Genomic DNA, 13492 nt, shown 5'->3' on the forward strand with positions numbered 1-13492 from the left:
CCTGCTTCTCCCTCTGCCTGCTGCTCCCCCTCCTTGTACTCTCTCTCTCTCTGACAAATAAATAAAATCTTACAAAAAAAGGAAGTTTACTTATCCCCCCGAGATGCCTGACTGGCTCGGTGGAGCATGCCACTCTTGATCTCAGGGTTGTGAGTTCAAGCCCCACGATGAGCATGGAACCTACTTACTTAAAAAAAAAAAACTTAAAAAAAGGAGTTGTTCATTTATACTGCTGAGCCAGCTGCTGGGCCCCAGAAAGGCACCTGGGCAATCATGGCACTTCTTTCTACCACTAATGGTAGTGAAAAAAAAACAGCACTGAACAGACTGCTCCTTCTAACCATGGAGGACATCCAATTTTGCATCTGGCTTCTTCCACCAAAAACAGGCTGTAACCAACTTCCCACCGCCTAAAAACATAGGTCCCTGACGTTTTACTCTCAACAACTGGAAATTTCTTCCCCTTTTTGTAAAACCTTTATTGACTTTTATTTTTTAATTACAAAAGTAATACAAATTACTTGGAACACAGAAAAAAAAGAAATATTAGAGTGAAAAAATAAGAGTATGGTTTGAGTGTACAAATAATAACAGCATCTAATATTTACAGAGTACCAGAAACCAGAGTAAATATTACAAAAGCATTATTTTATTTAATCCTTCTAACAACATTAAAAGCTAATTATCCCCACTTTACAGATGAGGATATGGAGACCTGGAGGGTTTAAGAAATCTGTACAAGATTACATGGCAATTCCAGCTCGTGAATGAGTGATACCAGATTCTGCTCTAAACGATGACACTAAGGGCGACCCACCACTACTGTGGCCACCACCAACCGTATTCAATAAAAGCTAGGCTGCAAGGATTATTTGTTTTACTAGCTCATTTTGGTGAGTTTTTAGCTGAAAAATGAAGTTTGTACTGTCATGAAAGGGCAAATATGACAAAATCATAGGAAGCATCAAGGTATCTATCTGTCCAGGGCTCTAGGTCTGACTCTTCTGTGAACAGAAAGGAGACCAGCACCAATACCACACCCAAATCCCCCATGGAGACCCAGACAAAGTTTAAAGGTACTATGTGCAATTAGAGAACAAAAATATTTCAACTGTTCCACATAGTAATGGAGCTGAAATCTCTTTTGTTATTAGTGGGTACTATGAATACAGTAAGGAGAGTACCATGCACTTATTAATGCTTTATGATGATCAAATAGAAAATTCCCAGCAAAGCCTAAAACAACAACAATTTGGAATTCAAAACAAGTTTTCTGGATGAGTCTATGAAACAGTGAATAACGTAAGAACTATTAAAAGAAGATGGTGTTTTTTAATTCTATTTTAACAGTAGTATCCTGCACACAGAGAGGTGGTTACTGACATTTCTTACTGCCAATAAAAAAGTCACCAGGCAGGATGCCTGGGTGGCTCAGTCGTTTAAGTGTCTGCCTTTGACTCAGGTCATGATCCCAGGGTCCTGGGATCGAGTCCCACCCACATCAGGTTCCTTGCTCAGCAAGAAGCCTGCTTCTCCAACTCTGCCTGCCGCTTCCCCTGCTTGTGCTCGCTCTCTCTCTGACAAATAAATAAAATCTTAAAAAAAAAAAGTCACTAAGCAAACAGAACAATGTAAAAACTTTCTTTATATGGGAAATCTGTGTCTCTCCTGGCCCAATAAAGTCTCCATACACAAAGAGTTACCAATTCAGTATTCAAAACTATGCAAGATGTTCAACATTAGTAATTAAGGAAATACACATCAAACCACAGTAAGAGATCATTGCAAAACCCGTAAGGATATATATAATCAAAAAGATGGACAAGCAGAGTTGACAAGGATGTGGATAAATTGGAACCCCCATGCACTGTGGGTGGGACAGTAAAACGGTACAGCCACTCTGGAAAACAGTGCAGCGGGTCCCCAAAAGGTTAAACACAGTTACCCTATGACAACCCAGCAGTTCCACTTGTATACCCAAGAAAATTGAAAGCATACGTCCACACAAAAATCTATACACAAATGTTCGCACCAGTATTAAGTAAAAAGTGGAAACCACCAAAATGTCCATCAACCAATAAATGGAAAAACAAAATGTAGTGTATCGGTACAATGGAACATTAAGCCATAAAAATTAATGATGTACCAACATTTCATTCATACAACATGAATACACCTTGAAAACATTATGCTAAGTGTAATAAGTCAGTCACAAAAGACTATTATTCCATTTATATGACACGTCCAAACTAGGCATATCCATAGGGACAAAAAGTAGATTTAGTGGTTGCCAGGGGCTGGAGGGAGAGGGAAATAGGGAGTGACTGCTAATGGACACTGCATTTCTTTTTGGGATTAAGACAACACTACTCTGGAATCACACAGTAATGATGGTTATACACTCTGAATGTACTAAAACCACTTACGTGCACACCTAAAAAAGGTGAATTTCAAGGTGAATTATATCTCAATAAAGCTATTATTTTAAAAAATATAACTGAAATTCTCCCATTTGATTACCTACTGCATATAGACTGGAAAATAAATATTTCTTAGGGTAACATGGTGGTGCCTCAGAGAATCCCCCAGAAATAAAACTCCTTTGCCAGAAAGTTGTATTTTTTTAAATCTTAAGTCATAGGAAGAAGTATTAGATAGGTAGTGTACTTAATGTGTTCCCATTTAACTCTTTCTCTAAACTGTAAGCTCATTGAGGACAGTGAATTAGGTATTTATCTCTATCCAACCCTAGTAGAGCATCACTCAAAAACAGGCACTCAATAAATGTGCACTGGGAGAAGAAAGGAAGTCAGAAAACATAAGGCTATTTGCTGCTTTCAAGAAGTAATTCTATACACTTATACATAACTGTGCTTTAAAGATGAGAGGGTTGAGAAAGAAGCTACTGAAAAGGCATTTAAGCACAGTCTAGAAGAATAAACAGGTTTTAATAGATAGCTTTTAGTACAGTGAGAAAGAGGAAAATACTCAAAGTGGAGGTAACAGCTCATGAGAAAAAGCATAGTACGGTAGGTAATATACATGGTATGTTCAATGAATGGTAGTCACCTGGTTCGTAGGAGATATGGAGGAGATGATGAGCTGAGGTGCTTTACCACAACCTTATGTCTAGACTTGATTTAAGGACTGGTAAATTAGTGTCAGTTTTGTTTTTTTTTTAACAGAGATGTGACAATGTAAAACTTTAATTTAGGAATATTATTCTAGAAACAATATGAAAAATAACCAAAAAATGCTGCAAGCAGAAGGGCCAATTAAAGAGGCTACTGCAGGGGTGCCTGGGTGGCTCAGATGGTTAAGCCTCCGCCTTCGGCTCAGGTCATGGTCCCAGGGTCCTGGGATCGAGCCCCGCATCGGGCTCCCTGCTCAGCGGAAGCCTGCTTCTCCCTCTCCCTCTCCCCCTGCTTGTGTTCCCTCTCTCGCTGTTTCTGTCAAATAAATAAAATCTTTTAAAAAAAAGAGGCTACCGCAATAGTCCAGGTAAAAAAAAGTCACATAAGGATGAACTGGGTGGTAAAGGTGAGACAGAGCAAAGAGAAAAATATTTCCTATTTTGAGTGACCAAGAAGATAATGAGGACATCAAAAGAAAGAGGTGAATGAGCAGCAGGGATTGGACCAGATGGGCAGCAGGGATTTGGACAAAACAAGAAACCCAGGAATATACAGTCTAACAGATTGCAGAAGATCTGTAATAGATATATAAACATATGTAAGTGTAAGTGTGTGTGTGTGTGTGTGTGTGAGAAAGAGAGAGAGAGAGAGAGACAGAGAGAGAAACAAAGACAATGTGAGCTAAGCAGTAACAGCTGCTGTAAGAAATACAAATAAGAGACAGGAGAATGTTTTGTTTTTCCTATTTCACTATACATCAAATTCTTAAATGCACTAAACTTTAACTAAAAATCACCACTTACCTGTACTTCTCTGACCACCTGCAAACAATCAGGCAAGGAGAAGCCAATAGGAAGACCAACTTTAGCTGGTGTTTTGAATTTGTCTCCTATCTTAAATGGGACATCATCAAGGTAACTGAAAGTCCCTACAATCAAAAATAAAGTAGAAAATATCAGCAAAGAACTTTATTATTTGTTTTGCTATTATCTTACATCTAGGATACAACATTAATTTATGCTATCCTAAAACTAGAAGTTATAGAGACTTGCTCCTCTGACTGCTTACCTTCTCCTGACCCTAGACCTCTGTGGAAGAAATCCTACTTTAGCCTACTTGATCTTATTAGGGTTTATTTTCAATTACACTTAGTGTAAAAGCCAAAGTACTCACAGAAGCCTAAAAGGCCTCCCCAAAGCCCACTATCCCTCTGCCCTCAACTCTTTGTCACCTCCTTGCTCACTGCACTAACTCTAACTCACAGTAATTGTTCCTCAACCATGACAGGGTCAAACCCACCTCAAAAATTCTGCAGGGGCTGCTCCCTCTATCTGGAATGTTCTTCCCTTAAATATTCATGTGACTTATTCCTTTGTTCTTCAAGTCTTTGCTCAAATTTCACTCTCTCAAGGAGGCTTACTCTGACCACCCTATTTAAAACTACCTGACCCTCACTGCAGTACTCCCATGTTACCATCTATCCTTTCCCCCACAGCACTTATTACCTTCTAACACATTAAATAATTCATTTTTAGATTATTGTCTGTCTGGCCCAATGGAATATAAGCTCCTTGCAGACAAGCATTTAAGTCTATTTTATTCACTGATGTACTGTCAAAACCTATACATATTAGGCACTTAATACTGTTGAATCGATAGAACCTCCACAAAAGAACCTCTTTGACTAGGAGTTCTCTACTTCAGAAAGAATCATTTCTTTTTTTTTTTTTTTTAAGATTTTATTTATTTATTCATGAGAGACAGAGAGAGAGAGAGGCAGAGGGAGAAGCAGGCTCCCAAGGAGTAGGGAGCCCGATGCGGGACTCGATCCCAGGACCCTGGGATCATGACCTGAGCCGAAGGCAGACGCTTAACCATCTGAGCCACCCAGGCGCCCAAGAATCATTTCTAATTAATACAAAGAATTACTCCACATTTTTAAAGACTATATCCTGCAACAGATGTGGAAATATTCAAGAAGCACAGCACTTATGAAAAAAGGAAAACCAGGGGTACTTGAGGGGTTCAGTCAGTTAAGTGTCTGCCTTCAGCTCAGGTCACGATCTCAGAGTCCTAAGACCAAGTCCCACATAAGGCTTCTCTGCTCAGCAAGGAGTCTGCTTCTCCCTCTCCCTCCGCTCCTCCTCCCTGCTCATGCTCTCTCTCAAATAAATAAATAAAATCTTAAAAAAAAAAAAAGAAAACGAAAATGAAAACAAGACCATGGGAATCAGAACAGGATTATCAGGAGACATAAACCATACACAACTGAACTGCTTTAACTCCCTGAAGGCTCTCTGCCTAATAGCTGAATCATACAAAAAGACCAGGACATTATCACTGATTTATAGGGTCAGACAAAACGAGAGTGGCTCTAATATATGACTTTCACTAGCTATACACTCCCAATTGTACATGGTTTCTTTTCTGAATGAGGTCTGGGGCTTACTGGCAGAACCATTATGGACAATGAAATAGTTTCTACTTTTTGACTATTAACGGCTAGTAAAATAAGGATTGCTGGGGCACCTGGGTGGCTCAGTCAATTAAGTGTCTGCCTTCAGCTCAGGTCATGATCTCAGGGTCCTGGGATCGAGCCCCTGATTGGGCTCCCTGCTCCGTGGGGGACGTGCTTCTCCTTTTCCTCCCCGCTTGTGCTCTCTCTCTCAAATAAATAAAATCTTAAAAAAAAAAAAAAAAAAAGGATTGTTTCTGGGCCTCACACTGGTATATTTTCTTGAATGCTCATGGACAGAATAATACAATTACACCTCTTCCATGAAGATAGCTTCTCTCCCTTTCTAAAAACTAATAGATTTCAAGACTTAACAAACTCAAGATATATTTGAAATGTTCTCATCATGCCCATTTCCTGAGGTAAATACTGCTCTGATACGCCTGAAACCCTCCAGCAGAAAGAAGGCCCCTACTTGCACCCTTGAGGGCTGGTGTCTCTCTTTTCCATACCTTCTAGCCAGAACTGAAACATTTTATGTTATCTCCCACTCAGTGAGCAAATTAAATTCACAACCATGCTCAACTTAACAAATTTTCTGGGGAATAACCATAATTATTAACACTCTAGGAAAGTTTCTTAGTTAGTCATATCTCTAGAAGTACTATTTCCTCAGATGGCAATGCCTGTCACATTCCCACCCTTTTTTACTTGATTATTTCTAGTCCTTTAAGAATGAGCTTCAGAACAACTCCCTTCTCAATCTCAGAACACCCAGTTCATACCAGCACCTCAGGTCTTACCACTCTGTAAGAACAGTTTCCTTATACTCCACCTAGACACTCTGAAAACCTGAGTGTCCCTTAAGAAGGGATAAATGTTTCATATCTACACCTCCCAATCTCAGCAGAATAACTGGCAGATAAGATGCTCAATAAGAACAAATAAAGAAGACATGGTCTATACTTCTTTCATATTTAATTCTCACCCCTATCTTAACTCACATTCAATTAATATTTATTAAAATTCAAAATGATTTACCTAAAATGTCAAGGCTACTCATAAAAATATAGCAGGCGCTCCCCCACCAAACTATCAGGTATCATCACAGCTTGCCAAAATAACCAAGTACGGGTTACAATGCTAAAACCCTCTGTCACTTAAAAACTCTTTATAGAAATTAGGGGCGCCTGGGTGGCTCAGTCGTTAAGCGTCTGCCTTCGGCTCAGGTCATGGTCCCGGGGTCCTGGGATCGAGCCCCACATCGGGCTCTCTGCTCAGCGGGAAGCCTGCTTCTCCCTCTCCCACTCCCCTGCTTGTGTTCCCTCTCTCACTGTGTCTGTGTCAAATAAATAAATAAAATCTTAAAAAAAAAAATTAAAAGCGAAGTTCTAATTTAAAAAAATTTTTATCTGTCTTCCATGAAAATAGGTGCTCAAATTTTACTGAAAGTGAGATCTTAACTTTAGATAGTGTCCTGATAGGAGACAAAGCTGAAACTAGCATTTTCTAAGAAGTACTGGCAAGATGTACAGGCAAGTTAACAATCACAAAATTAAATCTTTTGTTTCAGAATGTTTATTCATTCAAAGTAGGTTAATTATCACACACACACACACACACACACACACACACACACACACACACACTCTCTGAAAAAATCTTACCCATAATAACACAAGCATATATGATATACAAATGTAAGAAAACCCATCCACACTAAAACTAACAAAATTTTTTTTTTTTTAAAGATTTTATTTATTTGACAGAGAGAGACACAGAGAGAGAGGGAACACAAACAGGCGGAGTGGGAGAGGGAGAAGCAGGCTTCCCGCCGAGCAGGGAGCCCGATGCGGGGGTCGATCCCAGGACCCTGAGATCACGACCTGAGCCAAAGGTAAGCGCTTAACGACTGAGCCACCCAGGCGCCCCAGGTTTCTGCTTTTAAAAAAGCAGTTTCATTTCACTAACAAAGCCAATGCCAAGGTGATTTAGCACATCCTCTAACTTTCCCTGGTCTTAGTCCTTTAAACTTTATTAGTAGGGAATGAGCCAATAGTTATGTGATTATTGGGGAAAGGGGTAAGAATAAAGGGCAAAAAGGCATTTAGGGGCACCTGTCTGGCTCAGGTGGTAAAGCATGGGACTCTTGAGTGTAGAGATTATTTAAAACTAATAAATCTTTTAGGGTGGCTCAGTCAGTTAAGCATCCAACTCTTGATTTCGGCTCAGGTCATATTCTCCGGGTCATGAGATTGAGCCCCCACAGGGCTCCCCACTGGGCAGAGAGGCTGCTTGGGATCCTCTCTCACCCTCTCCCTCTGTCCCTCCCCATCCCACCTCCTGGTACACGCTCTCTCTCTTAAAAACAAAAAATCTTTTAGGGGCACATAGCTGGCTCAATGGGTGGAGCATGTAACTCTTTATCTCAGAGTTGGAAGTTCCAGCCCCACAATGACTGTAGGGATTACTTAAAAATATTTTAAAAATAGATAGCTAAATAAATATTTTTTTAAAAAGGCATTTAAAGAGATGGCAACAAAGCAAGCAACCTTTTGAATGGACAGAGACTACTGTAGCATAATTAATGATGATGCTATGAGGATTATAAAGAATATATTTTGCAAATATAACTGACTATGCCTTAGGAATTATTCATTTTTATCCAATATATCAAAATATATATTTAAAGACAGCAATTTCTCTTGTTTCTCAATACACCTTATTTTTTAAAAAGATTCAATAAACTCAATTAACTACATGGCTCAGAGAATTAAACACTGTGACTAACAAATTTCCAGCTTACCCCAAATATTTTTTAGTTTGTCTTTATTATTATCTTTCTAAAATGTCTGAGCCCACTTTCTTAAGTTCAGTTTCGATAAAGAAAGAAAGTACATCTCTGATGACTGTGGCTATGGCAGTTCCTTGAAGTCAGGTTCTGCACATCACTTTGCATTATGCCACAGTGGAAGAGACTGGGCTGAAAATGTAGTATCTCAGGATAAATTCTGGGAAAGCGTCATTGTGCTTTCTTTCTTTCTAAATTGCTGATATGCTTACAATCTTGTCACCTGCATGTTTTCCTGAAAAAAAGTTACAATTCCAGGGAAGAGGAGAGATGAATTCTTAATGGAGGGTAGAAACTAGATTATGCTTAATTCAGGTTTTACTGTGAATTCAAACTGAGGATTCAAATCGGAAGTTTTTGAAAAAGAACAGTAAAGACCAAACTTAAAATTTAGTGAAAAATACAATTCCATAACTAGGTATCACTACCTTAAAGCCATTAAGTTTGCTATAAGGGAAGCCTGGGTAGCTCAGTAGGTTAAGCAACCAACTCTTGCTTTCTGCTCAAGTCACGATCTCAGGGTTGAGAGATAAGCCTCATGCAGGGCTCTAGTTTGCTTGAGATTCTCTCCCTCTCCCCCTTCCCCTGCTGGTGCGTGCACCCCGCCTCAAAGAAAGGAAGAAGGAAAGAAGGAAGGAAGGAAGGAAGGAAGGAAGTTAGCTGACATATGGATCAATAAATAGACACACATGTAGACAGACACACATAAAATTAAACAGATATCTGCAACAGGATGTGAAGTCACAAGAAAATGTTACTCACACCCCAACAACAAAAGCCAGATAACCTACAAAATCAGCTTTTTAATACACAATGTCTTGCATTCAATCAAAAATAAGACACACAAAGAATCAAGAAAATGTGATCCATCATTAAGAGAGGAACCAGTCATCAGACCCAAACTGAGGGATAGCAAAGACACTAAAATTATCAGAAAGGTTTAAAATAACTATAATAGGGCGCCTGGGTGGCTCAGATGGTTGGGCGTCTGCCTTCGGCTCAGGTCATGATCCCGGGGTCCTGGGATCGAGTCCCGCATCGGGCTCCCTGCTCCTTGGGAGCCTGCTTCTCCCTCTGCTTCTCCCTCTCTCTCTCTCCTCCTCTGTCTCTCATGAATAAATAAATTAAAAAAATCTTTAAAAAAAAAAAAAAAGAAGCAAAAAAATAAAATAACTATAATAAATATATGGATCTAGTGGAAAAGATGAACATGTGTGAGCAGATGAGGAATTTCAACAAGAGACAGAAAAAGAAAGAGACAAAGCAACAATGCTAGAAAAGAAAAATGCAGTATCAGAGAAGAAAATCTTTGATAGTTCATAACCAGGCTATCCTGATAATCAGAAAATACTTAGCTGAGAAAAGAACCAGAGAACCCGAGGGCAGGTCAAAAGAAATTAACCGTACTGAAACACAAAGGTAAAAAAAAAAAAAGGAAAAAGAAAAAAATGATACAGAGCCTTAAGAGATATTTAGGACAATATCAAACAGCCTAGTACATGTATGATTAGAGTCTCAAAAGGACAAGAGAGAAACAATGGGGCAGATGAAACGTGAAAAGAAATAATGGCTGCAAATTTTCCCAGAGTGATAAAAGATATCAAACCACAGATCCAAAAAGTTTAGCTAACTTCAAGCAGGATAAATACACAGAAAATCACACCAAGCCACATCATAGTAATAATGCTGAAAAGAAAGATAAAGTCTTGACAGACGGTGGGGGTAGGGGAGCAATGATTAAATGATGGCCAACTTCTTTACATTACACTGTAAAGCAGTAACAGATCAACTTTAAAAACAATTTAAAATAAAACATCTTTATCTATCACTCAGCAGAAAAAGTATTTCAATATCCTAGGAGAAATTAAACCAAGGGCAAAATGAACCTCCCTCAGAAGTTAGCTAGCTCAATGGTCATAAATAGGACAGCCTGGCCTTACAAAGGAAGGAGTTCAGGTTTATTAAGTTTTATCTGATTATACAGACTTATTTTTTCCTATATTAGAATCTCAAGGCATCTTCTCAGATATTAAAAGAGGAATTTGTTTGTTGAAACTTTTTTCAATTTTATTTATTTGAGATAGAGCGAGAGTGAGTGAGCACAAGTTGGGGGGAGGGAAAGAGGGAGAAGGAGAAGCAGACTCCCCACTCAGCAGGGCTCCATCCCAGAACCCCAAGATCATGACCTAAGCCAAAAAGCACTTAGGGGCACCTGGGTGGCTCAGTTGGTTAAGCATCCGCCTTTGGCTCAGGTCATGATCTTGGGGTCCTGGGATTGAACCCCACATCAGGCTCCCTGTTCCACAGGGAGCCAGCTTCTCCCTCTCCCTCTGCCTGCCACTCTCCCTTTTTGTACATGCTGTCAAATATATAAAATCTTAAAAAAAAAATTCTCTCCCTCTCCCCCTCCCCAACTGCTTGAATGCTCGTTCACACACACACTCTCTCTAAAAAAAATAAATAAATAAAAAATAAGAAATCTCTTCCGGAAAATAACTTTTTTCTTAAAGTGGAAAGTAAGTTAAAAACTAAAGACAATTAACATTTTAAAACACCAGACTCCAAGAAAGGCCTGATTTAAACTGAGCCAAGGGTTTGCAATTTATATAATATAAAAAAACAATATTTTTAAAGGTCTTTCAGAATTAACTGCTTATTCTCTTATTCTGTTATTTAGGGATATGAAGTTATTAATGACAGTGGAAGAAGTTCAACCTTAGTTGAAAAAAATGAACTTGAGGGAAGCACTCGGATGTATTAGTTGGTTAAGCGGTCTGTCTTCAGCTCAGGTCATCATCCCAGGGTCCTGGGATCAAGTCCTGCATTGGCCTCCTTGCTCAGCGGAAAGCCTGCTTCTCCCTTAGCCTAACACTCTCCCTGCTTGTGCGCATACACACCCTCTCTCTGACAAATAAATAAAATCTTAAAAAACAAAACAAAACATGAACTTGAAGGTAAAACAAATACTAGTCACAGCACAGGATCTAGTCAGCCCAAATATTTAAAAAGAAAAAAAACAATTTAATATCCAGTCACAAGAGCAGATGTTACCTCCTTGTCCACACCCTAAATGCCCTGGAAGAATTATACACACACACACCCACTAACCCCAATGGACCAGTCAGATAATACCTACCTTAGGGAGAATCAATCCACAGGCCTATAAGCTAGGCTGTACCAATCAGATACTCCCTTGCCCGAAAGACAGAAAAACTTTGAGCTATATGATGCTAGCCACTTAAACTGAAAGATCAACTAGCAAGCTGCATCATAATGGGGGGGGTGGCCATTTTTCACCCTATGCACTCTACAAAAGTAGGTCAAGAAAGCAAGTCTATAAACAGAATAAAAATGGAGCACGCCCGCAGAGAAAAGCAGTAAGGAAAGGCTATGGAGCTTCCTGAGAGATGGGGGAAGTACAAGCCTTAGTTTCCTGGCTTTCTAATTTCAGCCCTGTAAGACCAGGCTAAACTTGATTTCCTGCACTCAGTTGCTGACAAGATTGCTATTCTCCCCCCCAAAAAAAAAATATTTTTTTTAAGATTTTTTGCCTATTTCCTTTAATTTCTATTCCTTAAGCTACATAATATCTAAAAATAAGATTCTTTAAAAACTTCAAAGCTATAGAAATTCAAGTAGGAGCTCAGCAGTTTAAAGCAGAAGCTGAAAAGAGAAAGAGAAAAAAATCTTTTCTTGGGGCAGCTGGGTGGCACAGTTGGTTAAGCATCTGACTCTTGATCTCACCTCAGGTCTTGATCTCAGGGTTGTGAGTTCAACCCCCACGATGGGCGTGGAGGTAGAATGCTTCACTCAAACAACAAAATTTTGGTGAGGAATGTAAGGAGATGGAGGAATTTCTAAAAAAGTTATTGATCAGGTAACTTCAAAATTAGAATCTTCTCTCTGAACTGTTTAGCCGGAACACATAACCTGGGGTCCATCTTATTTTCACTCCAGTCAAAAAGGACTTCCCAGGCGCCTGGTTGGCTCAGATGGTTAAGCGTCTGCCTTCGGCTCAGGTCATGATCCCAGGGTCCTGGGATCGAGTTCCACATTGGGCTCCTTGCTCAGCAGGGAGTCTGCTTCTCCCTCTCCCTCTGCCTCTCCCCCTGCTTGTTCTCTCTCTCTCCCACAAATGAATAAATAAAAATCTTTAAAAAAAAATTTTAAAAAAAGGATTTCCCAAAGAGTCGAGATATATAGCTTATCTTTTGAAATAAGATATAAGCTTAAATTTTTTTTTTGCTATTTTCTCTCCCCAGGCCTTTCCTCTGTCCTTTGCTCTGTCCTCTCTTTTTCCTTAAAAAAGTGATCCACAGGCAACTTCAGATCTATCTACTATCATTTGAATACTTTGAAAATATTGTCTAATAGTCCTTAGACAACAGGAAATAGCTTACCTGGCAGATCTGATGCCTGACCTGCTATAAAGAATGCAAATTCCAGAGTGTGACTGACTTAACTCCAAAAGGACCTAACAAAACACATACAACTGATGTATGTAAGCATATGCACAATGGTAATTCAAAATATTAAACTGTTATATAAAATATATAAGCAAGTTAGAATCCCAGTGACTGCTGCTGCAGACTGATTCAGGTGACTGATACAATCAAACAACCAGAAGAGCATACCAACATATGTTGTCATGTGGTCTGGCAAATCATTCTTATAATGACATGATTTTAAAAATGGAAGATTAGCTTTAAAAACCTTCATTTTTTTAAAGGGGCAGGGGAGGGAAGCAGAGAGAGGAGAGAGACAATCTTAAAGCAGGCTCCACGCCCATTACGGAGCCTGAAGCATAGCTGATCTCACAACCCTGAGATCATGACCTAAGCAGAAATCCAAGAGTCAGATGCTTAACTGACTGAGCTGCCAGGCACCCCCAAAAACCCTTTTATTTTTTTTAAGATTTTATTTATTTATTTAACAGAGAGAGAGAGAGCACAAGCAGGCGGAGTAGTAGGCAGAGGGAGAGGGAGAAGCAGGCTCCCCACTGAGCAAGGAGACTGACGTGGGGCTCAATCTCATGACCCTGGGATCATGACC

At 39.4% G+C, this 13492-nt stretch overlaps 1 protein-coding gene across 3 annotated transcripts in view; it reads right to left on the minus strand.

Moving 5' to 3' along the window:
* The window catches only part of UBAP1 (ubiquitin associated protein 1), a 58107-nt gene that overhangs the window by 11763 nt on the left and 32852 nt on the right, over nt 1-13492 (minus strand). For 2 of the 3 annotated variants that reach the window (XM_027614932.2, XM_027614931.2), the window contains one exon: nt 3938-4062. The exons of the other annotated variant lie outside the window; for it this stretch is intronic. In XM_027614932.2, the coding sequence (XP_027470733.1) occupies nt 3938-4062 (125 nt within the window). The remainder of the gene's footprint in view (nt 1-3937; nt 4063-13492) is intronic. 3 annotated transcript variants of the gene reach the window in all.

The sequence above is a fragment of the Zalophus californianus genome, chromosome 13 (genome assembly GCF_009762305.2).
Source record: "Zalophus californianus isolate mZalCal1 chromosome 13, mZalCal1.pri.v2, whole genome shotgun sequence".
Taxonomy (NCBI): domain Eukaryota; kingdom Metazoa; phylum Chordata; class Mammalia; order Carnivora; family Otariidae; genus Zalophus; species Zalophus californianus.